The sequence below is a fragment of the Lynx rufus genome, unplaced genomic scaffold (genome assembly GCF_022079265.1).
Source record: "Lynx rufus isolate CCGP_SWC_20201006 ecotype Redwood Valley unplaced genomic scaffold, mLynRuf1.p SCAF_13, whole genome shotgun sequence".
Lineage (NCBI taxonomy): Eukaryota > Metazoa > Chordata > Mammalia > Carnivora > Felidae > Lynx > Lynx rufus.
The window spans coordinates 32,930,595-32,958,020 of record NW_025814827.1 but is presented as its reverse complement, the minus strand read 5'-3'; the positions used below and the strand labels follow the sequence as shown (position 1 = coordinate 32,958,020).

Below are 27,426 nucleotides of genomic sequence, written 5' to 3'. Positions count from 1 at the left end.
TCCTTAATTATTAGTTCAGCAGTGGCCTGACATAATATTCAGCAGTGTTCCCTTTGCACTTCATAGCTTAAATATCTTGAACAAACAAAAACTGAAAACACAGGATCAAGGCATGAAAGCTTAATCTGTGGTGCAAAATTCTTGTTTCCACCTTTTACTGTTTTATTAGGACAGCTTTCATCTTTAGATCAGGCAAGTTAGTGGCAACTCTTCTTCCTTTCCCATTTGGTAACGGAGTTTTCGGTCTCCTTCCTACTTTCCTAGTGTTCTTCGGTCGTGGATATTGCAGACTCAACCACCCCCGTCTGGGTCTTTTCTTCAAGGTTTCCCGACGGTCTGGCGCTATCCAAACCTACAGCACATTGGGGAGGACGATCACGGATTCTTTTGATGAGCTCGGGAAGCCCCCCGGGGCTGTGGAGTCAGATGTGGGTGGGGCTGGGTGCGGCAGGGGCGGGGCCGCCGAGGAGCCCGAGGGAAACGGTGGAGGGCACTTTTTTGAGAAAGCCCGCGGGCGCAGGTTTCACGGTTTTCACGAAGCCTTCGTGTGTGAGGCTGAGGGAATTGGGGTGCCTTCTTCCTCCCTCGCCTTTCTTGATTCTGGAAGCTTCATTAGGCTTTTATCGGTTTCTGGGACCCGGAAAACCAGCGGCTTCAGCTCCAGGGGCGGGTCCCAAGGGTCTTGTCGCTGCTCCGGGGCCGTTTGGCCTCCTGGTGTTGGGGGAGGGGCGAGGGAGGTGCTGCTCGCGCCTCCTTTTGCGCTTGCGCGGTGGGCTCTGAGCGGGTAGGAGCGCGTGCGCGGTGACGTGGACGTCCGGTGCGCGCGCAGGCTCTTCAGCTGGAGCGGACACACGGTGTGCGAACCGAACAGAATAACCCGCCCCCAGCGGGATGTGAAGGACTACGGGTGAGGCCGGCCACGCCCCGCACGGTAACTCTCGGGCCTGGGTGGAGGGCGTCCTTTTACTACTGGCCCGATTGGAGTTTTTCGAGAGTTTGAAGCGCTTGTGGATTTGAACAGCGTGAGAAGCGTTCCTTGTGCGATCTTCGCACGCCCCAGCCAGGCCCGGCCTTGCGCGGGGCGCCGTTGGCGCGCGCCTGTGGCCCCCTGAGCGAGGCTGCGCATGTCACCTCGCGCGCGTCCCCGGCCTCACTTCCGCGTCGCGCAGCAAACTCACTGGTAACATCGACGCCAGAGAGAGCGGCCACGAGGCGGGCGGGGTGAGAAGCGCCCTTGGCGCGGCCCTGCCCTCGCGTGCGTGGGGTGCCGCACCGCATGGTACGCTCCGCATGATGACTTTCAGCGCGGCGCGGGGCTTTAGGTCGAGAGCTCTGCTTGTGCGCTTTGCATTTTAGAGCTGAGGTCTCGGGGTTCAAAAAACTCTGAGGGAAACGGTGCTGACGTCGCTTTTTAAGGAGCTGTGTGCAGCTTTTTGACACCTGTGTAAACGCCTCTTTAGCTTGTAATTTCCGGGCAAGTTGTTTGAGGCAGGACCGCGCGTGAGTTTAGTAAGGAAGGCGAGGAAGTGAGCCGTACGGGAGTGGGAACTCGGTAAACAAAGACCGGTGGCTAGTAAGTGCAGAAATGAGGGCGGGGAAAACAGGTGGGAAGAGCAGGTGTTATTTTCCTTTTTCCTCCGTGGGCAGCCTTTGGTTAGTTCTCTGTTTATGAGGTTTCCCGCGTTTGTTAAATTGTCAAGTAGGTGTCTGCTCTCAGTGGTAGGTGGGTCTGGGATATAACTAAGTTTATTTGAGCGCTAGTAACCAAAGTTGAGGGACGTGTGTGCGAAGAGTATGGGGAAGTTAGAGATCATTTCATACCGGATTGAGTGGAAAATGGTAATGTCTTTGAAGATTTTTGCTTTGCTTTGGGAACCCCGGGGATGCCCCCTTCTGGGGAGGGTGCAAGAAGGGGGGATGAGGGAGGTCTCAAAGGAGGGGGTGACTGATGGCAGAATGCGAGTGACCAAAGTACACCTTCTTCTGAGGGAAGACCACACTCCCAGGGTTCGCCTCGCCGAAGCAGACACGTGGATGAAGAGAACTCTCGCGTCCACCCGCGCGCCACCAGTGGGTGTTGTAAAGCTTCTCAGGCTTCTGCGGTGTAATCCCTGGCAAATACTGCCTGTTCTGCCTCTTCTTTTTGGGCACGACGCCGCGGCTAGGCTGCAGGGAAAGTGCCTGGAGGCGGCGTGACGACTGCTGGGAAGGGGGCTGGCCCGAGAGGGCCGGGTGGCTGGTTCTGTAGTCTCCAAGGTAACAGAATGCGACTGGATCCCGCGGAGCGTTCGGCAGGTTCCGGCCGGCGGCACGTGATCTGTCGGGACTCTTCTCCGGAAGAGCTTTCCTTGCGGCATTTTTTCACGTGGTTGTCGGCCAGCTGGCCTCTGCAGTTAAAAAGCGGTGATTGTGGGCCCTTGATAGTCGACGGCGACTGCTCTTCCTGGGGACTGGCAGGAGCCCTTTTCACTTACAAGGGTATGGGGTCAGTGTTGGTGTTTCTTCCAAATGTGGTTATGTTTCCAGCGGTTATGTGGGTAGAGTGGGTTGAGTTCAGCTAACAGAAAACACATGTTTAAGACGAGTAAATTCAGTGCCCTGGGTACTCAAAACAGGGTGGCTGTTTGATACTATCCGTTTCTGCCATAAAAGTTCTTCAAATTCTGCTTATGTAACTGCTGGGACCTGAGAACTTGCTAACCCTTTGTTGTTAAAGGACCATTCTTAGGAATAGAAAATGTTCCTGTAGTTAGTATTAACTAATGGTATTTGGGGAGAGAAGGAAGGGGGCATACTCTTAGGCAAGTACAGTTCTTGCCTTAACACCAAAGCATTTCAGGTAGTATTTGCGATTTCCTTTACAGGGCTGTGGTAATGATAAAATGCCCAGGATGTTGTTTGATCTGGAGTAAGTTCTTACTAATGAGATAACTATTAAAATCAACCTAATGGTAAAGGATTGGTGGTTGGCTATTTTACTGTTTTTGCCACCATTTGCTGTCATTTTTTTAAAGTAATGGTATTTTGATTGGGTGTTATTTGGGTGGGGGGAGTGGGGTGGGGCAGGGAGCAGTACATGAATCATTGAATTGGGTAACTACCTAATGAACTGTTGTATTTTGTAAGTTGCAGGAGGGTCATGGCTCTTGTAGTTAAACATTTCCCCAAGAGGTCACTGGTGAAAAGACGTTTAGGGTAGGGACTCTGAAATTGTAACAGTTTGTTTATGGCACTTGCCACATTACTTACCTGAAAACAACATTCTCTCTGAAAGCTTGTGTGTGTGTGTGTGTGTTCTGATGGGACTTATTCAGAATGTTAGAGTATTTGCCATCCACAACTAAACTTACTTCCTGGGCTCGTTATTATAATTTTATTACGTAGATAAATGCTTGATATTGAAAAGTTGAACTGAGGTTTTGTTTTGTTTTTTGTAATTGTCTTCCTTAAAGCGTTTAGAGAGCCAGATATAAGGTATTTTAAAAATCTTGCTGGGAATAGATTTATTTCTGCATGAGTAACCTGATCCTTCCTAAAGTACATTTGATTTTTGTAGTTGGTTAAAGCCTTAGAGTGTTATATATGTGTCTGAAATAGCTGAATATATTGAATTGACTATCCTTTGATTATAAGATCCTATATAGTATCCCAGAAGAATAGGCATGCTTATATTGGGAGTCTGGTATGGAGGGGCACTTGGGTGGCCCAGCTAGTTAGGTGTCCAGGCTCTTGGTCTGATCTCAGATCTTGATCTTAGGGTCTTGAGTTCAGGCCCCTCATTGGACTCATCCCTGGGCATGAAGCCTACCTAGAAAACAAAAAAAAGATTGGTATGGAGTAAGAACTCAATTCCTTTCTCCCATATCAGTAGCAGTGTATAGCAAAATAAATAAATAAATAAATAAATAAATAAATAAATAAATAAAACGGAGATTGTTTTGGTCATAAAGTAGGTCTTTGGTTTTTTAATGCATTTTAACTAACTCATGGAATACTTTGATTGGAAGGTTTTTTCAAAAAACAACTTGGACAAATCACTAAGTCTGAAAATTATTCTTCCTGTTTTCATACACATTTTTACATTAAAAAAATTATATTATCTGTGCACAGAGTTGAAATAGGGCGGGCTGACTTTTCTGTACTTAATTTTTTTTTTGTTTAGGCAAAAGGAAAAATCTGAAATGTGTTTATGTGAAGTTAGCATAAAATTTACTTCAATGCATTCTGTAACACTAAATGGGATTTCTGTCAGTTGAATATTTGACATGTCATAGATTTTTAAGAGTGGTTTTTTAAAGCACTAGTTAAAACTTCTTTGCCCTAGTTTTACCTGTAATCTGAAAACCAAGATTTTAATTTTAGTATTATAGACGGGAATGTTTAAGAAATTCTAAACCCTTTTTAATATTCATAGGTTTGGGATATCTAAAAAGATGTTAAGGTAGTTCTTTGCCACTAAGTTCTTAGTTGTATTAAGTAAATGTACTTAAGAATGTTTTACATAATTGCTCACAAAAATGGTGGTTTGTAAAAAAAAAACAAAAACTTTGAACGTTATCAACTAAGTATAGGAATTTGCAGTTTGATTTATATGCTTTTGTAGAGGTATTAGTTTTTGTGAATTTTCTAAGCCTTATTTTTTTAACGTTTATTTTGAGAGAGAGTGCATGGGGGGGGGTTGGGCACAGAGAGATGGAGAGGGAGAGGGGTGGTGGGGGGAGAGGGAGGGAGGGAGAGAATCGTAAGCAAGCTCCACATTGTCAGCGCCTGGAGTCTGATGTGAGGCTCGAACTCATGAACCGTGAGATCATGACCTGAGCTGAAGTAAAGTTGGATGCTTAACCTACTAGGCCACCTAAGCGCCCCTAAGCTTTATTAATTTTATAGTCCCCTTATTTTTTACTTGTAGGTCTATTTTAATTTTGCTTTATCAATCTCTGATGCTGCCTAAACTTACTAGTTTTAGGAAACCAGTGAACTTAATTGCCTTAAGCCTGAGGCAGCTTTTGAAAAGAATCACCCTAAATTTTCTCTCTTAAAAAAATAAGCTCTAAATGAGAGAAGAAATTGTTTTTTCATCTTTCCTGGGTATTAGTGCTTTAGTGTAAGGAAGTGGGATTCTATTTTTATATTTAGCCATAATAGGAAACAGTAGCCAACCTTTTTGAAGTCTTGACTTTTAAAATATCTATTATCCTTAGGCTAATTGTGAATATTTTAAGTTTTTTGGTCATGTGGCCAGTTCTCTAAAAAGAGGTAAAGTTCAGATCATATGATTTTGCTGCTTGTCAGTAGCTCTGATGAAAGATAAAATTAGACTTTTTAATTAAAGTGAGTAGCATCAATAAAAGGCTGATTTGATTAATTAAAATTACTGACCCACTTATGCAGGAGTAGTGATGTAGCATCTTTTTTGTGTAAATGCTAATTAGAGATAACTTTATATCTTGTAGAATATTTAGGTAATTGAACACATCAGTTGAATTTAACAACCTGACATTTCTGTATAACTTTTTATTGAGATATAAACCACGTAACATAAATTCACCATTTTAAAGGGTACACTTCACAGATTTTTAGTTACTGAACATTTCTGTCACCCCCAATAGAAACCCCATACCCGTTAGCAGTTGTCCCAGTTATCCCTCTCTCCTTCCCCTGGCAACCACTAATCTACTTTTCATCTCTGCAGATTTGCTTGCTTTAGACATTACATATAAATGAAATCATATGTGTGGGATTTTATTTTATTTCATTTCATTTTTTTAATGTTTCTTTGTTTATTCATTTATTTAATAATAATAACAGACAATATGAAGCAGGCTCCCCGCTCTGAACTGTCAGCACAGAGCCTGATACGGGACCCGAACCCACGAACTGTGAGATCATGAGCTGAAGTCAGATACTTAACTGACTGAGCCACCCAGATGCCCCCTTATATGTGGGATTTTAGTTAAATAAGGACTAATTTTAATTATTTTTCAAATATATTGTATGTTCACAAGGTAAAAAATTTACAGTGTTACAGTATGTTTTTTCCCACCCACCCAGTTTTCCCTTGATATAGCCAACACTAGTTCTTTTCCTATCTGTATAAATAGTATGTATGTGTGAAGCAAATACATACTCTATTCTTTCTTTAGCTTTTTGTTTTTAATTTTATCAAGAAGTGTAACATAACCTATAATTCTTTGGAACATTTTGCTCTTAATATATCTTGTAGAGTATGAGTCCATAAAACTTATACATTGTTTATTTTATGTTTGTTTATTTGTTTATTTAATGTTTATTTATTTTTGAGAGAGACGGAGGCAGAATGTGAGTGGGTTGGGGCAGAGAGAGAGGGAGACACAGAATCCGAAGCAGGCTCCAGGCTCTGAGCTGTCAGCACAGAGCTCGACATGGGGCTTGAACTCACGAGCTGTGAGATCATGACCTGAGCTGAAGTCGGACGCTCAACTGACTGAGCCACCCAGGCACCCCTGTAGTTTTGATATTTTCATGTTGCCCTGTATCATAGAGATTATGTTGTCTTACAGTCTCAGCATCTGGTTAGATGAGAATGCTGGTTGATTTACACCCTTTCCAACACCTCTACCAAATTTTGACTTTTGCTGGTGTGATGAGGTAAAAAAAAGTGTCAGGATGGTTTTAATTATGTATGTCTCTTATTCTGACATTACGTTTTCACAGGTATTTTCTTTTGTACATTTTTCGATATAATACAGTGCTGCAAATATCTTTTCTATCTTTTATGATTAGTTTTTCTCTAGTTTTACTGTAAGAATGCAGTATATAATACATATACAAAATATATTAATCAATTGTTTATATTATGGTAAGCCTTCTGTCAACCATGGTTTATTAGTGATTGAGTTTTTGAGGAGTCAGAAGTTACACACAGGTTTTCTTTTATTATTTTTTTTTAACGTTTTTAATTTATTTTTTAGAGAGAGAGAGTGAGAGTGCAAGCGGGGGAGGGGCAAAGTAAGAGGGGGATATAGGATCTGAAGCAGGCTCCACACTGACAGCAGAGAGCCTGATGTGGGGCTTGAACCGACGAACTGTGAAATCATGACCTGAGCCAAAGTTGGATGCTTAACTGACTGAGCCACCTAGGCACCCCCATATAGATTTTCACCTGTGCATGCAGGAAGGGGAGGTCGGTGGTCCTAATCCCTGAGTTGTTCCAGGGTCAACTGTAATTACATTAAAATGAATTTTAAGAAGATAATTCAGTAATCCAAAGTGAATGTCACTACATTGATAGAAAGGCAGAACCAAAATCTTGAAAGAGTTTAGGAATATGTTTTGGGGATAGCATAATTATTCTTGTATTTTTAACTAAATAAACGTTTACTTGATTAAAGTGCTTTTGTTTTGTTTTTTTGTTTTTTTGTTTTGCTTGTTTTGTAGGCTGGGAAGTCTGCTGTGACTATGTGGTGACTACAATTATCTTACTACTGAGTTTCCCACTGGAATCATGGAGGAGAAACAGCAGATTCTATTGGCTAATCAAGATGGTGGTACAGTGGCAGGAGCAGCACCTACCTTCTTTGTCATCCTAAAACAACCAGGAAATGGCAAAACTGATCAAGGAATTTTGGTTACTAATCGGGATGCCTGTGCTTTGGCTAGCAGTGTGTCATCACCAGGAAAGTCTAAAGGGAAGATTTGCCTTCCAGCTGATTGTACTGTGGGAGGAATCACTGTCACCTTGGATAACAATAGTATGTGGAATGAATTCTATCATCGAAGCACAGAGATGATTCTGACCAAGCAGGGAAGACGCATGTTTCCATACTGTCGTTACTGGATAACAGGTTTAGATTCAAATATGAAGTATATTCTTGTCATGGATATATCTCCTGTGGATAATCATCGTTATAAGTGGAATGGCCGCTGGTGGGAACCAAGTGGGAAGGCTGAGCCCCATGTTTTGGGGAGGGTTTTTATTCACCCAGAATCTCCCTCCACAGGTCATTATTGGATGCATCAACCAGTATCTTTCTATAAACTTAAACTTACCAACAACACACTGGACCAAGAAGGGCATATCATCTTGCACTCTATGCATCGCTACCTGCCAAGACTTCATTTGGTGCCTGCAGAAAAGGCTACTGAAGTGATACAATTAAATGGCCCTGGTGTCCATACTTTTACCTTCCCACAGACTGAATTCTTTGCAGTAACAGCTTATCAGAACATTCAGATTACCCAGCTGAAAATAGATTACAATCCATTTGCTAAAGGGTTCCGGGATGATGGGCTGAATAGTAAGCCCCAGAGAGATGGAAAACAAAAGAACAGCTCTGACCAGGAAGGTAATAGTGTTCCCAGTTCTCCTGGTCAGCGGGTCCGTCTTATAGAAGGTGAGGGGTCAGAGGTACAGCTAACAGATTCAGATCCTTTATCAAGGGGTCATGAAACATCAGGCAAGGGTTTGGAGAAGTCTTCTCTTAATATAAAACGGGACTTTCTTGGCTTCATGGATATCGATTCAGCATTGGGTGAAGTTCCTCAATTGAAACAAGAGGTTACTGAAAGGTAGGTTAACAGCTTTTCTATTCTTAGAGATAAAAAGGAATATTTTGGATTAAACATTGGTTGTGTGGACTGCTGACTTGAGATATTGATAAATGCAAGCTACTATAAAATATACCATAGTGTTTACATTTTGTGAAGTGACAACTTTTTTTTGTAATGAGTATCAGTTGGGTTCAGGATTTAGAATGATAGGCAAATTAGATGGGATTTCACAACGGGAACCTTTTGCTCATTTAGATTTAGAGTTTGAGAATTTTTAGGCTTAGGATTTTTTTTTTAATTTTTTATATTTTATTAATTTATTATTTTTAACGTTTACTTTTGAGAGAGAGAGAGAGAAAGCGCGAGCGCGCGAGCAGGGGAGGGGCAGAGAGAGAGGGAGACACAGAATCCAAAGGAGACTCCAGGCTCTGAGCTGTCAGCACAGAGGCCAATGTGGGGCTTGAACTCACAGACTGCAAGATCATGACCTCAGCCGAAGTCTTGACACTCAACCGACTGAGCCAGCCAAGCACCCCTGTTTTATGTTTTTTTAAAACATATTTTATTTTTTAGTAATCTCTACACCCAACATGAGGCCCAGGCATCCCTGGATTTTGGCAATCGTAATAGGTGTATAGTAGTATCTCATTATCTTAATTTGTAATTCTCTGATGACCTACAGTCTATGTCTTTTTATACACTTAACTTGCCATCTGTATGTCTTCTTTGGTGAGGTGTATGTTAAGGTCTATAGCCCGTTTTAACCTTTTTTTTTTTTTTTTTAAGCATTTGTTCATTTTTTGAGAGACAGAGTGTGAACAGGGGAGGGGCAGAGAGAGGGAGACAAAGAATCCAAAGCAGTGTCCAGGCTCTGAGCTGTCAGCACAGAGCCCAATGTGGAGCTTGAACCCATGAACTGTGAGCTCATGACCAGAGCCAGAGTTGGACGCTTAACCGACTGAGCCACCCAGGCGCACTTGTAGTCCATTTTAAAATTAGACATTTTCTTAAGTTTTAGGAGTTTTTTGTATATTTTGGAAAAGCAGTCCTTTATCAAATGTGAGTTTTGCAAATATATTCTCCCATTCTGTGGCTTGTTTTTTTTTCATCCTCTTGATAATTGTCTTTCACAGAGTAGTTTTTTTATTTTTTAGGAGTTTTCTTATTTTATGAAATTCAGCCTATCAATTATTTCTTTCATGGATCTTGCCTTTGGTGTTGTATTTAAAATGTCATTATCATACCCTAGGTCCTGTAGGCTTCCTCCAATGATATCTTTCAGAAATCTTACAGTTTTGTGTTGTATATTTCAGTTTATGATCCATTTTAACTTATTTTTTGTGAATGGTGGAAGATCTGTGTCTAGATTCAGTTTTTTGCATGTGGATGTCCTGCCATTCCTGTACCATTTGTTGAGAAGGTGATCTTTGCTCTTTTGTGTTGTTTTTTGCTCCTTTACCAAAGATTGGGTGACCACACTTATGGGGGTCTATTCTGTTTTATTTATTAAAAAGTTTATTTTCATTTATTTATTGAAGTTTATTTTGAAAGTGAGAGCGTGAGTGAGTGGTGGAGGGGCAGAGAGAAAGAGAGAGGGAGAGAGAGAGAGTGTGAGTGAATCCCAAGCAGGCCCTGTGCTGTCAGTGCTGAGTCCCACATGGGGCCCAGTCCCAGTACCCTGGGATCATGACCTGAACTGAAACCAAGAGTTAGACACTTAACTGACTGAGCCACCCAGGCACCCCAAATTCTTTTTAAGTTCAAATCCACATGTTCATTGCTGGTATATAGGAGAGTGCTCTTTTGTATATTAACCTTGTATTCTGCAACCTTGCTATAATAGCTTAGTAATCCCAGAAGTTTTTTGTTAACCTTTCGGATTTCCTACCTAGATGATCATGTTATTTGTGAACAAAGGTAGTTTTCTTTATTAAAAAAAATTTTTTTTTAATGTTTACTTATTTTTGAGAAAGAGTGAGAGAGACAGAGTGTGAGCCCGGGAGGGACAGAGAAAGAGGGAGACAGAATCTGAAGCCGGATCCAGGCTCTGAGTTGTCAGCACAGAGCCCAATGTGGGGTTCAAACCCACGAACTGTGAGATCATGACCTGAGTCAAACTCGGGCACTTAACCGATTGAGCCACCCAGGCACACCAAGGCAGTTTTCTTTCTTTCTCCCCAGCCAGTCTATACTACTTTCATTTTCATTTCTTGTTTTATTGTACTAGGTAGGATTTCCAGTATGATGTTGAAGTGTGAGGGGAGATATCCTTGAACTTGGGAAAGGTTCTAGTTTCTCATATTTCATATGATGTTAGCTTTAATTGTTTAATGGATATTCTTAACCAAGTTGAGAAAATTTCCTTCTAATTTTAGTTTACTCAGTTTTTAATCATAAATGGGTGGTGGATTTTGTCAGATGCTTGTTTTCAATTTTACTGATACGGTCATCTGAATTTTCTTTTTAAGTCTGTTGTGATGGATTACATTAATTGATTTTCAAATGTTGAATCAGGCTTGTGTACCTGGGATACATCCCATTTGCTTATGATGTATAATTCTTATATGTTGTTGGATTCATTTTGCTATTTTGTTTAAGATTTTTGCGTCTGTTCATGAGAGATGACAATCTGTCATTTTCTTAGAATGTCTTTGTCTGGTTTTGGTATTAGGGTAATGTTGGCCTCAGAGAACGAGTTAGAATTATTCCCTCTATATATCACCTGGAAGAGCCTTTAGAGAATTGATTTAATTGCTTCCGTAATTGGGAAAATTCACAAGTGAACCCATCTGGGCCTGGTGCTTTCTGTTTTGGAAGGTTATTATTGATTCAGTTTCTTTAATAGAGGCCTATTCCAATTGCCTATTTCTTGTGTGAGTTTTGGCAGATTGTTTTTTTTCAAGGAATTGGTCCGTTTTCATCTAGTTTGTCCAATTTGTGGTCAGAGTATCCTTTATTATTTTCTTGATGTCCATGGTATCTGTAGTGATATACTCTTATTATCACATTGTATATTTCTGATTGTAGTAATTTGTTTTCTCTTTTTATTTTTTCTTATTAGTCTGGCTAAGGGCTTACTGATTTTTTTGATCTTTTTAAAGTAGCAGTTTTTGGGTGTTTCTCTTCTCCCAGGTCAGTTAAGCTCTAATAAAAACTTAGTAGGTTAGGCTCTGGTTAACTAGTTTCTCTAGAGGTCAGGCCTCATTGTTAGGAACAGAGTGCTTCCCCCTGCACTGCTGGGTTTTCTTTTCTTCATGAGAGGATATTTACTGTGAGCACGTGGTCTAGCTCCTGGAGGTAAAACTCATAAAAGTGTGAGGGCCCTTCTGTGACTGAGTTCCACTGGGGTTTTTAACTTTCATATTTGTTCACACTGAGCCTCTAGCAATTTGTTGGTTATAATTCAGGTTTATCTACTCCAGTGCTGGTTCCCAAAATGGTTTTTACTTGTCAGTCTGTGTTCTACTAAAGCCCTGACCCCCTGTATTCACCTATCTCAGTAGTTTGCCACTGTGTCTTCACCTCTCTTATGGGTCCAAAAAGAGTTGATTTATTCAGTCTGTTTAGCATTTTACTTGTTTAGGACATAGTGGCAACTTCCAAGCTTCCTAACATGTGGAACTAAAACCCAGAAACTTGCCTTATTTGGAATGTTGGAGCACAAGTTTGGCAGAAATAAATCCCAGCTCAGTATTTTTCCTTTACCTTCCCTTTCTCACTGAATACAAATCCTATTAACAATTACTATTCTTTGAGTTTGGAATCCCCATGTTCATGAGTTTCCCTTGACTTGTTTATGGACAAGTCAGTGCTTTGTGTTTTCTAAGAATTGTTGTTGGAGTGAATGCTACTCAATTTACAGTTTTGTTTTTTCTTTTTTAAAAAAAGCTTTTTAAAATGTTCATTCTTGAGAGAGAAAGAGAGCATGAGTGGGGGGGAGAGGCAGAGAGAGAGAGAGGGAGACAGAATCTAAAGTAGGCTCCAGGCTCTGAGCTGTCAGCACAGAGCCTGACATGGGGCTTGAACTCACGAATCATGAGATCATGACCTGAGCCAAAATAGGATGCTTAACTGACTGCGCCACCCAGGTGCCCCAGGTCTTGTTTTTTTCTATCAAGGGAAAGTTCTTTTCAGTTTTTGCTTATCACTGTGGTATTTTTATAGTTGTAACTAGTGAATGCTGTCTATAATAACTGATTTTCCAACCATAGTCTAATCATAATCACCCAACACAATTAAAAATGAATTTGAACTTTTGCCCTCAGTTCACCTTTTTTTTTTTTTTTTTTCAACGTTTATTTTTTATTTTTGGGACAGAGAGAGACAGAGCATGAACGGGGGAGGGGCAGAGAGAGAGGGAGACACAGAATCGGAAACAGGCTCCAGGCTCTGAGCCATCAGCCCAGAGCCCGACGCGGGGCTCGAACTCACGGACCGTGAGATCGTGACCTGGCTGAAGTCGGACGCTTAACCGACTGCGCCACCCAGGCGCCCCAGTTCACCTTTTTTTATTTAAGTAAAAATTTTTTAAAGTTCATTTTTATTTAGTTTGAGAGAGGAGAGAGAGAGAATCTTAAGTAGTTTCCACTGTCAGCACAGAACCAGTGTGGGGCTTGATCTCATGAACTGTGAGATCATGACTTCAGCTGAAATCCAGAGTCAAGAGTTGGATGCTTAACCAGCTGAGCCTCCCAGGTGCCCCTGATTATGCTTTGAAATAGAGAAGTATGTTTCCCAACTTGGTTCTTTTTTTTCAAGCTTGTTTTGGCTATTTGAGATCCCTGGAAATGCTGTATGAAATTCAGCTTCTACAAAAAAGACCATTGTGTTTTTGATAATTGTTACACTATATCTGTATGTTGCTTTGGGTAGTGTTGTTACCTTAAAAGAGTTATGTTTTCTAGTCCATGGACATGGGATATCTTTCCATTCAGGTCACTTTTAATTTTTTTAATGTTTATTTTTGAGAGGCAGAGGAAGGGCAGAGAGAGAGACGAAGAATCCAAAGAAGGCTCCAGGCTCTAAGCTGTCAGCACAGGCCCGAAGTGGGGCTCGAACCCATGAACCATGAGATCAAGACCTGAGCAGAAAAAGTCTTAGGCTTAACTAACTGACTGAGCCACCCAGGCACCCCTCTGTTTAGGTCTTTAATTTCTTTCAGCAATACTGTATACTTTTTTTTTAAATTTTTTTTAATGTTTTTATTTATTTTTGAGACAGAGACAGAGCATGAGTGGGGGAGGGGCAGAGAGAGAGGGAGACACAGAATCAGAAGCAGGCTCCAGGCTCTGAGCTGTCAGCACAGAGCCTGACGTGGGGCTCGAACTCACGGACTGTGAGATCATGACCCGAGCTGAAGTCGGATGCCCAACCGACTGAGCCACCCAGGTGCCCCTGCTCTATACTTTTTAATGTAAAAAAGTCTTTGCTTCCTTGGTTAAATTTATTCCTACATATTTTACTCTTGCTTTTTTTTTTTTTTTTTAAATGTTTATTTAGTTTTGAGAGAAGAGCACAGGAGATGGGCATAGAGAGAGGGCAACAGAGGATCTGAAGCGGGCTCTGTGCTGACAGCAGAGAGCTTGATGCTGGGCTTGAACTCATGGAACCATGAGATCCTGACCTGGGTCAAAGTCAGAAGCTTAGCCAACTCAGCCACACAGGCGCCCCTGTATTTTATCCTTTTTGATTGTATTGCGATAGAATGGTTTTCTTAATTTCCTTTTTGAAAAGGAAATTGCTGTGTTTTATATTGTGTATTGCTCAGTATAAAAACGTATTCATTCTTACATGTTGATTTTTGTATTCTTTGCTTTGCTGAATTTATTGATTTTCTTGCTATGTGTGTATTTTTTAGAGTTTTCTATATATAAGATCATGTTATCTGTGAATTGACATAGCTTTCTTTTCCAAATTGAATGTATATTATTTCTCTTTCTTGCCTAATTGCTGTAGCTAGAACTTCTAGTACTATATTTAGAAGTGGTGAAAGCTGGAGCATTGGGGTTTTATTTTTTTTATTTTTTTTAAACGTTTATTTATTTTGGGGACAGAGAGAGACAGAGCATGAACGGGGGAGGGGCAGAGAGAGAGGGAGACACAGAATCGGAAACAGGCTCCAGGCTCTGAGCCATCAGCCCAGAGCCTGACGCGGGGCTCGAACTCCCGGACCGCGAGATCGTGACCTGGCTGAAGTCGGACGCTTAACCGACTGCGCCACCCAGGCGCCCCTGGAGCATTGGGGTTTTATTTTTTTTTTTTTAATTTTTTTTCAACGTTTTTTTATTTATTTTTGGGACAGAGAGAGACACAGCATGAACGGGGGACGGGCAGAGAGAGAGAGAGAGAGAGAGAGAGAGAATCAGAAACAGGCTCCAGGCTCCGAGCCATCAGCCCAGAGCCTGACGCGGGACTCGAACTCACGGACCGCGAGATCGTGACCTGGCTGAAGTCGGACGCTTAACCGACTGCGCCACCCAGGCGCCCCCAGCATTGGGGTTTTAAATTGCATTTTGCTAAGTTGGTAAAGTTGATCATCTTTTTATATACTTACCAGCCATTGGGATTCCTCAGGTGATCGTAGATGTGAGGGTTTTTTCTTGGACACCATTTTTCCCCTTTGATTAGTTTGTTTACCCTTTGGCAAAACCCATGTTGTTTTAATTAATATAGCTTTGTAATGGTAGTTGCCTGACTTTTAGATTCCACCTAGGGTCCTACTCTACTCCACCTTTTAAAAAAATTAGTCATTGTTCTTACCTGCTTTGATGTGTTTATTATTTTGTTTCTATTGCAGACATTATTCTTATAAATGTTGGAATGCCTTTCCCTCCAGTTTTGCCCTTATTTGTCAGACTTTTAATTTTTTAAAAGTAATTGGATACTGTTACTTCTCAGTTTAACTCTTCAGAGTCTTTTAAGATTGTCTTAAAAGAAAATATTAAGTAAAAATAGTATTATTTTGTTTCAACCCCAACTATTACAGTCTGCAGTTTAGTTCTGACATTAACAACTGAGCTGGTGTTAGTTTCCACAAGTTTGAAGACATGGTCCCCTAGAAGACTGCCCCTACTTCAGATAGCTGCCTTAAGTGGTGTCTCCAAGTTACTTGGACTTCTTAACATTTGGCTGCAAATTCAGAGGTTCTCCTGAACACCCTCAGGCTTACTAATTCCCTAGAATAACTCCATAGAACTCAGGAAAGGACTGTATTTATGACAGCAGTTTATTATAAAGGATGCAGATTAGAATCATTCATATGAAGAGATAGAGAGTGAGGTCAGGAGGGTCTCAAATGTAGAGCCTCCATGCTCTCTCCCCAGGAGACCTGTAGGGTGTGTCACCTTCCTGGCATATGGATGTGTTCACCAACTAGGAAACGCCTTTGAGTTTTGGTGTCTGCTTTTGTTAAGGTTTCAAGTAGGTGTGGACTAACTAAGTCACTGGCCAGGTGATTGAACTTAATCTCTCCAGCGCCCTTCCCCTCCCTGCAGGTCAGGTTGCTTTGTAGCCCCAATCCTCTAATCACAGGGTGGGTCCTTCTAGTGACCAGTCCCCATCATGAAGCTTTATAGGACCTCACCGTTGAGTTACCTCATTAGCGTAGTCTTAAGTGTGATCCAGTGGGCTCATGAATAATACAGACACTTTTATTTATTTATTTTTTTAAGAGAAAGAATAGAGTGCCCACACCCATGCATGGGGAGGGGCAGAGGGAGAGAGGGAGGGAGAAAGAATCTTAAAAAGGCTCCATGCCCAGAGCATCTGATGTGGGATGTGGGGCTCCATCCCTGGACTGTGTGATCATGACCCGAGTGGAAATCAAGTTGAATGCTCGACTGACTGAGCCACATAGGCTCCCCTAGCAAAGACACTTCTATCACTTAGGAATTTCCAAGGGTTTTATAGAAACTCCGTGTTAGGAACACTGGATGAAGACCAGACAAGTTCATTATATGATAAGTATATACACATAATTTAAAAAGCTTAAATAAAACCACATGGTGAAAAAGACACTCTCTTGCTTCATTCCTCTTCACCCCCTACAGTTCTTCCTAAAGGAAATTTGATTTTTCACTTACAGTCATTTCTAGTGATATCTGTCTCTGTCTAAATCATATGCAATGCAACTAATTATCATATTTACATGTTATCCAAGTCTTTCAGTTTTTCTTCCCTTGTCAGTACAGTCGTCACAAAAATATCCATTTTTAATGCTGTGATATAAATTTTCTATACTGTTTAGCCAAATAGTATATCATAATCACATTTTCTTGTATAATTTTGTTTTTTAGTAATTGTTACCATATTTTTTCTTTCCCTTAGTTTTCTATACGCCTAGTGGTGATTCTTTTCAAATTCTTTTTAAAATTTATTTTTTATTTTTCTAATGCTTTTATTTATTTTTGAGGTAGAGAGAGACAGAGCATGAGCAGGGGAGGGGCAGAGAGAGAGGGAGACACAGAATCCGAAGCAGGCTCCAGGCTCCGAGCTGTCAGCACAGAACCCGACGCGGCCTCGAACTCACGAACCGTGAGATCATGACCTGAGCTGAAGTCGGACGCTCAACCAACTGCCACCCAGGCGCCCCAATTCTTTTCAGATTCTTAAGTTAAACTTGAAATTTCTCAGTTTACTTAGACACGCACACACTTTTCATCTAATTAACGTAAAATTTTTTTTGTCTCCTGAATACTATCTTGAGTTGCTCTTGTCTGCCTTTGTCAATCTGAACTAGTTGTTCTCTGAGACTGTAAAGGTTTGGGATTTCACTTTGCTGTCATCCTGCTGACTCTGCATTTAACATTGTTTTATATAGGTCCTCCTATTTCCTGTATCTTCAGTTGTCTCTATTGCTTTGTGTTCTCTTCTTTTCGGTCAAGTACATCTTTTTGTTCCCTCAGAAAGAATGTATGGTACGTAGAATTTTGGAATATTTAAATAAAATCACTTCTGATGGAAATAGTAGTGTCCTTTCAACTTGCTTTGCCCTTTTCAACCCTTAGTTTTCTTCTTGCATGGTGAAAAGTAACTTTGTTATATCCTCCTGCTTTATATATTTGGTTGGGTATAGAGTTCTTTGCTTGAAAACGTGTCCTTGTGTTCCAGTTACCTGTTGAGAAGGTGTTTTTTTTTTTTAATTTTATTTTTTACTTTTTAAAATTTACGTCCAAATTAGTTAGCATATAGTGCAACAATGATTTCAGGAGTAGATTCCTTAATGCCCCTTACCAGTTTAGCCCATCCCCCCTCCCACAACCCCTCCAGCAACTCCTCCAGTAACCCTCAGTTTGTTCTCCATATTTATGAGTCTCTTCTGTTGTGTCCCCCTCCCTGTTTTTATATTATTTTTGTTTCCCTTCTCTTATGTTCATTTGTTTTGTCTCTTAAAGTCCTCATATGAGTGAAGTCATATAATTTTTGTCTTTCTCTGACTGATTTCACTTAGCATAATACCCTCCAGTTCCATCCACGTAGTTGCAAATGGCAGGATTACATTCTTTTTGATTGCCGAGTAATACTCCATTGTGTGTATGTGTATATATATATATATATATACATACCACATCTTTATCCATTCATCCATCGATGGACATTTGGTCTCTTTCCATACTTTGGCTGTTGTTGATAGTGCATAGTGCTGCTGTCAACATGGGGGTGCATGTGTCCCTTCGAAACAGCACACCTGTATCCCGTGGATAAATGCCTAGTAGTGCAATTGCTGGGTCGTAGGGTAGTTCTATTTTTAGTTTTTTGAGGAACCTCCATACTGTTTTCCAGAGCGGCTGCACCAGCTTGCATTCCCAGAGGTTTTTTTTTAGTAAGCTCTGTGCCCAGCGTAGGGCTTGAACTAACAACCCCAAGATCAAAAGTCTCATGCTCTAGGGACTGAGCCTGCCAGTCCCCCCCAACCCCTGCCTTGAGAAGTTTGATGTCCTTTTGATTCCTGGTCCTTTGATGCTCTTAACATCTTTTGTTGATCTCTCATATTATGAAATTTCACATTGATAAGCTTTGGTGTGGTTCTCATTGTTGTGTGCTGTGTTTTTTCAATCAAATTCATGTTCTTTAGTTGTAGGAACATATTTAGTATTATTATTCTGGTAAATTTTCCACTTAAGGTTTTCGGTTGGATGTTCAATCTTCTGGATTACTTTATATGGTCTTTTTTTTTTCCCTGTCATTATCTTTTTGCTCTACTTTACATGAGGTTTTCTTGATATAATATCTAACTTACTGAAGGCTTTTTTTTTTTTTTTACATTTTATTTATTTTTGAGAGAGAGAGAGAGAGAGACAGACAGAGAACAAGTAGGGGAGAGGCAGAGAGAGAGGGAGATACAGAATTCGAAGCAGGCTCCATGCTCTCAGTTGTCAGCACAGAGCCCGATGCGGGGCTCCAGCTCACAACTGTGAGATCGTGACCTGATCCGAAGTCCGACGCTTAACCCAACCGACTGAGCCACTCAGGGGCCCCACTTACTGAAGTTTTTATTACAGTCATGATTACAACTATGTTATGGTTTCTTCAGTCGGTTGAGCATCCGACTTCAGCTCAAGTCATGATCTCAACGGTTTGTGAGTTTGAGCCCCATGTCAAGCTTTGTGCTGACAGCTTGGAGCCTGGAGCCTGCTTCAGATTCTGTGCCTCCCTCTCTGTCTGCCCCAACCCACTCACATTCTGTCTCTGTCTCTCTCAAAAATAAATAAACATTAAAAAAAATCAGATTTCTATTATTTTTTTTTTTTAATTTTTTTTTTCAACGTTTATTTATTTTTGGGACAGAGAGAGACAGAGCATGAACGGGGGAGGGGCAGAGAGAGAGGGAGACACAGAATCGGAAACAGGCTCCAGGCTCTGAGCCATCAGCCCAGAGCCCGACGCGGGGCTCGAACTCACGGACCGCGAGATCGTGACCTGGCTGATGTCGGACGCTTAACCGACTGCGCCACCCAGGCGCCCCAGATTTCTATTATTATTTATTTTTTTTTTTTAATTTTTTTTTTCAACATTTATTTATTTTTGAGACAGAGAGAGACAGAGCATGAACGGGGGAGGGGCAGAGAGAGAGGGAGACACAGAATCGGAAACAGGCTCCACGCTCCCAGCCATCAGCCCAGAGCCTGACGCGGGGCTCGAACTCACGGACCGCGAGATCGTGACCTGGCTGAAGTCGGACGCTTAACCGACTGCGCCACCCAGGCGCCCCTAGATTTCTATTATTTTTAAAAATTTTATTATTTAAAAACAATTTTTCTTAAAGTTTATTTTTGAGAAAGAGAGAGAGCATGAGTGGGGGTCGGGGGGAGAGGCACAGAATCCAAAGCAGGCTCCAGACTCTGAGCTGTTAGCACAGAGCTGGACTTGGGGCTCGAACTCATGAACCTTGATATCATGACCTGTGCCAAAGTTGAACGCTTAACTGATTGAGCCACCCAGGAGCCCCTGATTTTTCCTTTTTTAAGCTTATTTATTTATTTTGAGAGAGAGAAAAAATCTCAAGAAGGCTCCCCAGTGTCAGCACCGTGCCTGATGCGGGCTCCAGCTCAAGAACTGTAAGATCATGACCTGAACCGAAATCGAGTCAGTTGCTTAATGAGCCACAAGCACCCTAGATTTCAATTTCTTAATTTCTTTCTTTTTCTTTCTTCCTTCCTTCCTTCCTTCCTTCCTTCCTTCCTTCCTTCCTTCCTCTTCCTTCCTTCCTTCCTCTTTCTTTCTTTCTTTCTCTCTTTCTTTCTTTCTTTTTCTCTTTCTTTTTCTCTTTCTTTCTTTCTTTCTTTCTTTCTTTCTTTCTTTCTTTCTTTCTTTCTTTCTTGTTTATTTATTTTGGGAGAGACAGAAACAGCGTGAGTGGGGGAGAGGCAGAGGAAGAAGGGGGTAGAGAGAGAATCCCAAGCATGCTCTTCACTGCCAGCACAGAGCCTGATGTGGGGCTTGAACCCATGAGATCATGACCTAAGCCAAAACCAAGAGCTGGACGTTTAACCAACTGAGCCACTCAGGCACCCTAACCCAGATTTCAGTTTCTAGGAGCTCTTTGTTTTCTTCTGCATTTTACATTTCCATTTTCCAGTGGATTTCTTTTTTCTGTTAATCTAATAACCAGTTTCATGGAAGGCATTATGTTATAGTTTCTTCTAAGGTGCATCAGTAGTTACCTGTACATATGTTTATAATAGCATCTATTAAGTACCATGTTGTCGTCTTGTATGTCTCCTGTACTGGTGTGTAAATTCCTTGAATGTAGTGACTGTGCTTTATTTGTTTTGGCAATAATTCCTGTGCCCAAGAAAATATAATGGCATGTTTTAGGTGCTCAGTAAATGTTGACTGAGTTTTATCTATAGCACTTACAGCTTTTTAAATGTGTTTCAGAGTGATGGCACATATCCTGTTTATTTGTTGCATTGATTATTATCAAAAAAGTAATCCTTTTTTTTTAAATTGTACAAATTGTTGGTTTTGCTTATATTCTTGCTTAAATAATCTTTCACCTAATTTATTTGGATAGAGGCTTCTTCGAAGTATGAAATTTCAGGGTTCTTTGCAAAATCCTCCCGCCAAGACAAATTTTCATGCATTATGCATAAAGTTTTTATTGGAAGATAAGGAGAGATCCTTTCTGAGAACCTTTCTAACTGAACAAGTTTAATTTCCCAGGAAAATGTGAAAGCAATTACTGCAGTAACAGCCAACATCTAGCTTCATGAAGTTCTCTGCTACTGAAAACAAAATTCAGGTGGTGTGACTAAGGGAAAAGAAAATACAGATTTTTTTTCTACATCGTGGAAGTTATTATCTTGAAATTGAAGATAATTAGAGAACTTACATTAAATGTTAATCCTCAATTAATTGATAGAGAATGACATTTTTATATGAATTTATTTAAAAATTGACATAACAGGGAAAGGAAAAAGAGGGCTTGTTTTGCTTATAAGCCTTTTAAAAAAAGATGAAGGAAACTGGATGGCAAAATTATAAATTTGTTAAAAAGCCTTGAGTTGTCACTTAAAATGGGTGGATTTTATTTCTTGTGCTTTTGATTTTAGCCGTTCTGATAGGTGTGAGGTGATAAGTTTATGGCTTTGATATGCATTTCCCTGATGATTTGTGATGTTGAACATTTTTCTTGTGTTGGCCATCTGTAGGTTTTCTTTGGAAAAATGTCAGTTCCTGTTCTCTGCCCACTTTTAATTGGATTATTACTATTTTTTTAGTGTTGACTTGTAAAAGTTCTGTATATATTTTGAGTATTAACCCCTAATTGGGTATATTGTTTGCAGATATCCTCTCCCCTTCTGTAGGTTGTCTTTTTATTTTGTTGATGATTTCCTTTGTTGTGCAAAAGCTCTTTATCTTGGTGTAGTCCCAGTAGTTTAATTTTGCTTTTGTTTCCCTTACCAACGGAGATGTATCTAGAAAAATGTTTCTGAGATGATGTCAAAGAGATAACTGCTTGTGTTTGTTTTCCTCTAGCAGTTTTATGGTTTCAGGTCTCACATTTAGGTCTTTGTTTTGAGTTTATTTTTGTGTATGGTGTAAGAAAGTGTTTCAAGAAATTAGTGTTGGTGAGGATACACAGACAAAGGATCCCTTGTGCACTGTTGACGGGAATGTATGCTGGTGCAGCCACTCTGGAACACAGTATGGAGTTTGTAAAAAAAATTTTTTTAATAGGATTATCACTTGATCCCTTAATCCTTTTATTGGAGGATTACCCCCCAAAATTGGATTACCCCTCCAAAAATGAAAATACTAATTTCAACAGATATGTGCTACCCCTATGTTTATTGCAGCATTACTTAACAATAGCTAAGATATGGAAAGAACTCAAGTGTCCATTCAAAGATGAACGGATAAAGATGTAAATACATACAATGGAATATTATTCAGCCCTAAAAAGGATGAGATTGTGCCATTTGCAATAACAAGGATGGATCTAGAGTATATAAAGCTAAGTGAAATAAATCAGGGAAAGAAAATATATGATTTCACTCAAAATTTAAGAAAGAGAATTTCAGAAAAGAATGTAGAAGGAAAAAAACCCTAAAAACCAGACTCTTAAATATAGAGAACAAACTGGTGGTTGCCAAGGAGAGGTTAGTGGGGGGATGGGTAAAATAGATGAAGGAAATTTGAAAAAAGATGTCGATTTTGTGTTACATAATTTATAAATAAAGCTGTTAAACAGGTAAGGAAAAAGCCATTTTTCACCACTTAAGTGAAATTTTTGCAAGGGAGAAGTTCAGACAACTTCAGACTTCAGACAGATGTTCAGACAGAGCTTGGCTTGGGATTCTCTCTCTCTCTCTCTCTCTCTCTCTCTCTCTCTCTCTCTCTCTCCCCCCCTCTCCCTGCCCCTCCCCCACCTGCACTGTTCCTGTGTCTCTCAAAAATAAATCTATAAGCTTAAAAAATAAATTGTAAACTGTTGTATTCTCCCAGGTTTGTGCAAGATTATTCATTATGTGTTAGATTTCATCAGGGAATCCATGGAGTTTTCTTTTTTGGCAGGTTTCAAATCACAAATTCAGTTTCTCTTTTCTGTTTCATTGACCCCCCCCCATTTTTATTTCCTTCTTTTTACTTGCTTTTGGTTTAATTTGCCTGTGTTAACGTTAGAATGGGGGTTAGCTGACTAAGACCTCGAGAACCATACCTAGCCTGCCATTTGTTTTACATGGCCTGCAAACTAAGATTTTAATATTTTTAAATAGGGAAAAAGTAAAAGAAGAGTAATATTTTGTCACCTGTGAAAACGAAATAGAATTGAAATTTTGGTGTCCATGATTTGGAATCCAGTTGTGCTTACTTGTTTACATATTGTCTGTGTTTCTTTTATGTTACTGTAGCAGAGTTGAATAGTTGTAACAGATTGTATGGACCTCAAAGCCTAACATTTTTACTATCTAGCACTTCACAAAAAAGTTTATCAACTCCTGACTATTATAATTGATTTAGACCTTTTATTTAAAGGTATAAAATTTCCTCTGAGCATTGGTTTAGGTACCTTCTGCAAATTTTGATACGTTGTATTGATACTTAGTATCGATTTATAGCTTGATTCTCTTGTTAGAGAACATGTAACTTAAAACCTTTGAAATACAAATTTATTATATCTTTGCTTTATTGTCTAGCATATGATTAGTTTTGGTTAATACTAAGTGCACTCTTGGGGCCCCTTGGGTGGCTAAGTTGGTTAAGTGACTTTGGCTGAGGTCATGGTTTTGTGGTTCATGAGTTCTAGTCCCACGTCAGGCTCTGTGCTGACAGCTCAGAGCCTGGAGCCTGCTTCAGATTCTGTGTCTCCCTCTCTTTCTGCCACTCCCCTGCTTGCTTGCTCTCTTTCTCTCTCTTTCAAAAATAAATAAACATTAAAAAAAAATACTAAGTGCACGCTTGAAAATTTATGTATTACGTAATGTTTGGTAGTTTTCTCAGGTAAGTATAACAGTATTGTTCATGTCTTCTTTCTCCTTAATTGTCTGTTTGTCTGTATGTCCTATCAGTTACTGAGAAAGGTGTGTTAAAATCTCCCACCAAAGTCATGTACTTGTCTGTTTTTCTTTTCAGTACTAAAAATTTTTTGCTTCAAGTATCTTGAAGCTATATGATAAGGTATATATACTTTAGGATTCTTGTCTTTTGGATGAGTTGAATCCATAAAACTTTTACAAGGTTCCTCTTTATCTTTGATGATAATTATTTTTAAAGTCTACTTTGATGTTATTGAGCCACATTGGCTTTCTCATTTTGTTGACGTGACTTATCTTTTCCCTTCTTTCACTTTGAATCTGTCTCTGTCTGTCCTTATATTCAAATTGTGTGTGTGTGTGTGTGTGTGTGTGTGTGTGTTTAAACAGCTTATAGTTGGAACTTTTTGTTCACTGTTAAAATCTTTTGACTTTTATTTAGGATATTTTGTTCATTTACATTTATTTTTTATCACTAATATGGCTAATTTTTAAGTATTACATCTTGACAATTCCATTTTTAGAAGTGGTTTTATTAGTCTGCTCAGGTTGACATAACAAAATAGCATCAACTGTGGCTTAAACAGTGAAAATTAGTTTTCCAGCAGTTCTGGAGAATGGTTTGGAACCAAGAGAATGGTTTGGCAGGGTTCTATTTCTTTTGAAAGCTCTCATCCTGGCTTGTACACCGCTGCCTTCCAGCTTTGTCCTAATGTAGTGTGGGGAGAGATCTTTCCCTATCTTTATGACATTATTTAACTTTAATTACATCTTCAAGACTATGTACAATCATATTGGGAGTTAGGACTTTAACATAAGAATTTGAGAGGGACACAGTTCAGTGCATTGCAGTGTTTGTAAAGATTATAGTGTGTGTCCTTATTTTATTTTATTTTTTAATTTTTTTTTCAACGTTTATTTTTTTGGGGACAGAGAGAGACAGAGCATGAACGGGGGAGGGGCAGAGAGAGAGGGAGACACAGAATCGGAAACAGGCTCCAGGCTCTGAGCCATCAGCCCAGAGCCCGACGCGGGGCTCGAACTCACGGACCGCGAGATCGTGACCTGGCTGAAGTCGGACGCTTAACCGACTGCGCCACCCAGGCGCCCCTGTGTGTCCTTATTTTAAAAGTGGAATTCAATTATAACAGGACTTGAAGAGCTAATTATAAGCATAGTTCTTATAATTTGTGTCTTTGTATGTATGTTATAAATTCCTCAAACACTGTTACTTTATTTGCTTTAAACAGTCAGTAGTCATTTAAATAACAAATGTTTTATATTTACTCACATCTATTTTTCATTCATTCTTGGATCCATTTTCACATTGGTTCATTTCCTGTCCATTCAAAGAACTTCCGTTAGTGTATATTTTTAACTTCCTAAAAATTGAGATTAACTCACTGCCATAAAATTCACTCTTATATTTATTTATTTTTTTAATTAGAGAGAGAGAGAACTTTAGCTGGGGAGAGGGGCAGGGTGGGGGGGGGAGAGAGTGAGAGAGAGCATGCGCACGTGTGTGCGAATATTTCAAACAGGCACAACTCTCAGCGTGGAACCTGACGTGGGGCTTGATCATGACTGTCAAAATCAAGAGTTGAACTTGGACGCTTAACCTTACGAGCTACCTGGGTGCCCCGAAATTCACCCTTTTAAAGTGTACAGTTTAGTGGTTTTAGTATACTCAGTAGAATTGTACAGCCATGACCAGATATTTTGGGACATTTTCATCACCCCATAAAGAAAACTCCTTGCCCTCTGTTAGTCATCACACCCCATTTTTTTTTTTTTGCATCCCCTCCTCAACCCCACCCCATCCACACACAACTGTCCCCATTTTGTCTATATGGATTTGTCTGTTTTGGACATTCATAAGTAGAATTATATAATATGTGTGGTCTTTTATTTAGCATAACATTTTGAAGGTTCATCCATGTTGGTGTGTGTCTATGCTTCATTTCTTTTATCTCTGAATGATAATCTTGTATGGGTATGGCACATTTTACTTAATTCACTGATCACTTCATAGACATTAAGGCTATTTCCACTTTTTACTTTATTTTTACTTTTTAGTTAATTTAAAAAATTTTTTATTTTTATTAAAAAATTTTAAGTTTATTTCAAGAGATATGGTGGGGGAGGGGCAGTGAGAGAGGGAGAGAAAATCCCAAGAAGAGGCTCTGTGCTATCCTTGTAGAGCTAAACATGGGACTTGAACTCCCGAACAGTGAGATCATTACTATGAGATCAAGAGTCACATGCTTAACTGAGCCACCCAGGTGCCCCCTACTTTTTAGCTACTATGAATAACATAAGCCCATTCTTTACCCACTGAATTGTTTTGGCACCTTCGGCAGTTGAAAATCACTTAATATAAATGTGCAGTTCATTACTAGACTCTGAATTAAGTTCATTTGAGCTCTGTGTTTAGTCTTATGCCAGTATCGTCACACTGTTATGTTTATTATAGCTTTGATAGTGAGTTTTGAAATTGGGAAATACAAGTTTTAGAGAACTTCATTCATATTTGTCAAGATTTTTGGGGTTATTTTGAGATCCTTGCATTTTCATATGAAATGTAAGATCAGCTTTTGGATTTTTATACAAGTTCCAGGTGGGATTTTGATAGGAATTGTGTTGAATCTGTGGATCGCCTTTTAGGGAGTACTGCTGTTGTACCAATATTAGGTCTTATAGTGCATAAACACAGGGTGTTTTTTTTTTGTTTTTTTTTTATTAAAGTTGTCTTTAATTTTTTCCAAAAGTGTTTTTTAGTTTTCTTTGTACAGGTTTTATACTTTTTGGTTCAGTTTATTTCTAGGTAATTTAATCTTGCTGCTTCTATTGTAAATGTAAATGGAATTTTTTTCTCTTGCATTTGTGATATTTGTTTCTCATTTGTAGAAATGTCTGTCTGTGTATTAGTTTTGGATCTTGTAGTTTTACTAAACTCGTTTATTAGTTCCAGTAGTGTTTTAGCGGTTTTCTCAGTATTTTCTACATACAAGATAATGTCATCTGTGAATAGAGAATTTCACTTTTTCCTTTTCAGTCTGGATATTTTTTATTTCTGTTTCTTTCCTGATCACCCTGGTAGAGGCCTTTAGCACAATTGAGTCTAAGTTGCGAGAGCTAACTAACATCCTTATCTTGTTTCTGACCTTAGGAGGCAGTAGTTCTTGTACAGTCTGACTTGTTTCAGCTGTTAGAAAATGTCTTTATCTTTGAAGTCTTCTTTTGTTGGATACAGAACATTAGGTTGATTCTTTCATTACTTTATGATGGGTATCAGTCTATTGTTTTCTGACTTAAATTGTTTTTGGTAAATAGCTCATCTTACTGTTGTTTCTCTACCATAACGTGTCATTTTTCCTCTGATGTTTGTAAGGTTTTTCTCTTGATCTTCAATTTTTGGCAG

General features: G+C 39.8%; 1 protein-coding gene across 16 annotated transcripts in view; it reads left to right on the top strand.

The window, feature by feature from the left end:
- Window positions 1-807: 807 nt before the first annotated feature.
- The window catches only part of MGA (MAX dimerization protein MGA), a 103,191-nt gene continuing 76,572 nt past the window's right edge, over window positions 808-27,426 (top strand). For 8 of the 16 annotated variants that reach the window (XM_047075269.1, XM_047075268.1, XM_047075275.1 and 5 more), the window contains exons 1-2: window positions 814-931; window positions 7,417-8,547. In XM_047075269.1, coding sequence (XP_046931225.1) covers window positions 7,484-8,547 — 1,064 coding nt within the window. In that variant the 5' untranslated portion in view covers window positions 814-931; window positions 7,417-7,483. Of the gene's footprint in view, window positions 932-989; window positions 1,280-7,416; window positions 8,548-27,426 lie in introns of those variants that run through there. The other 8 variants (XM_047075273.1, XM_047075279.1, XM_047075280.1 and 5 more) reach the window with 3 other exon arrangements.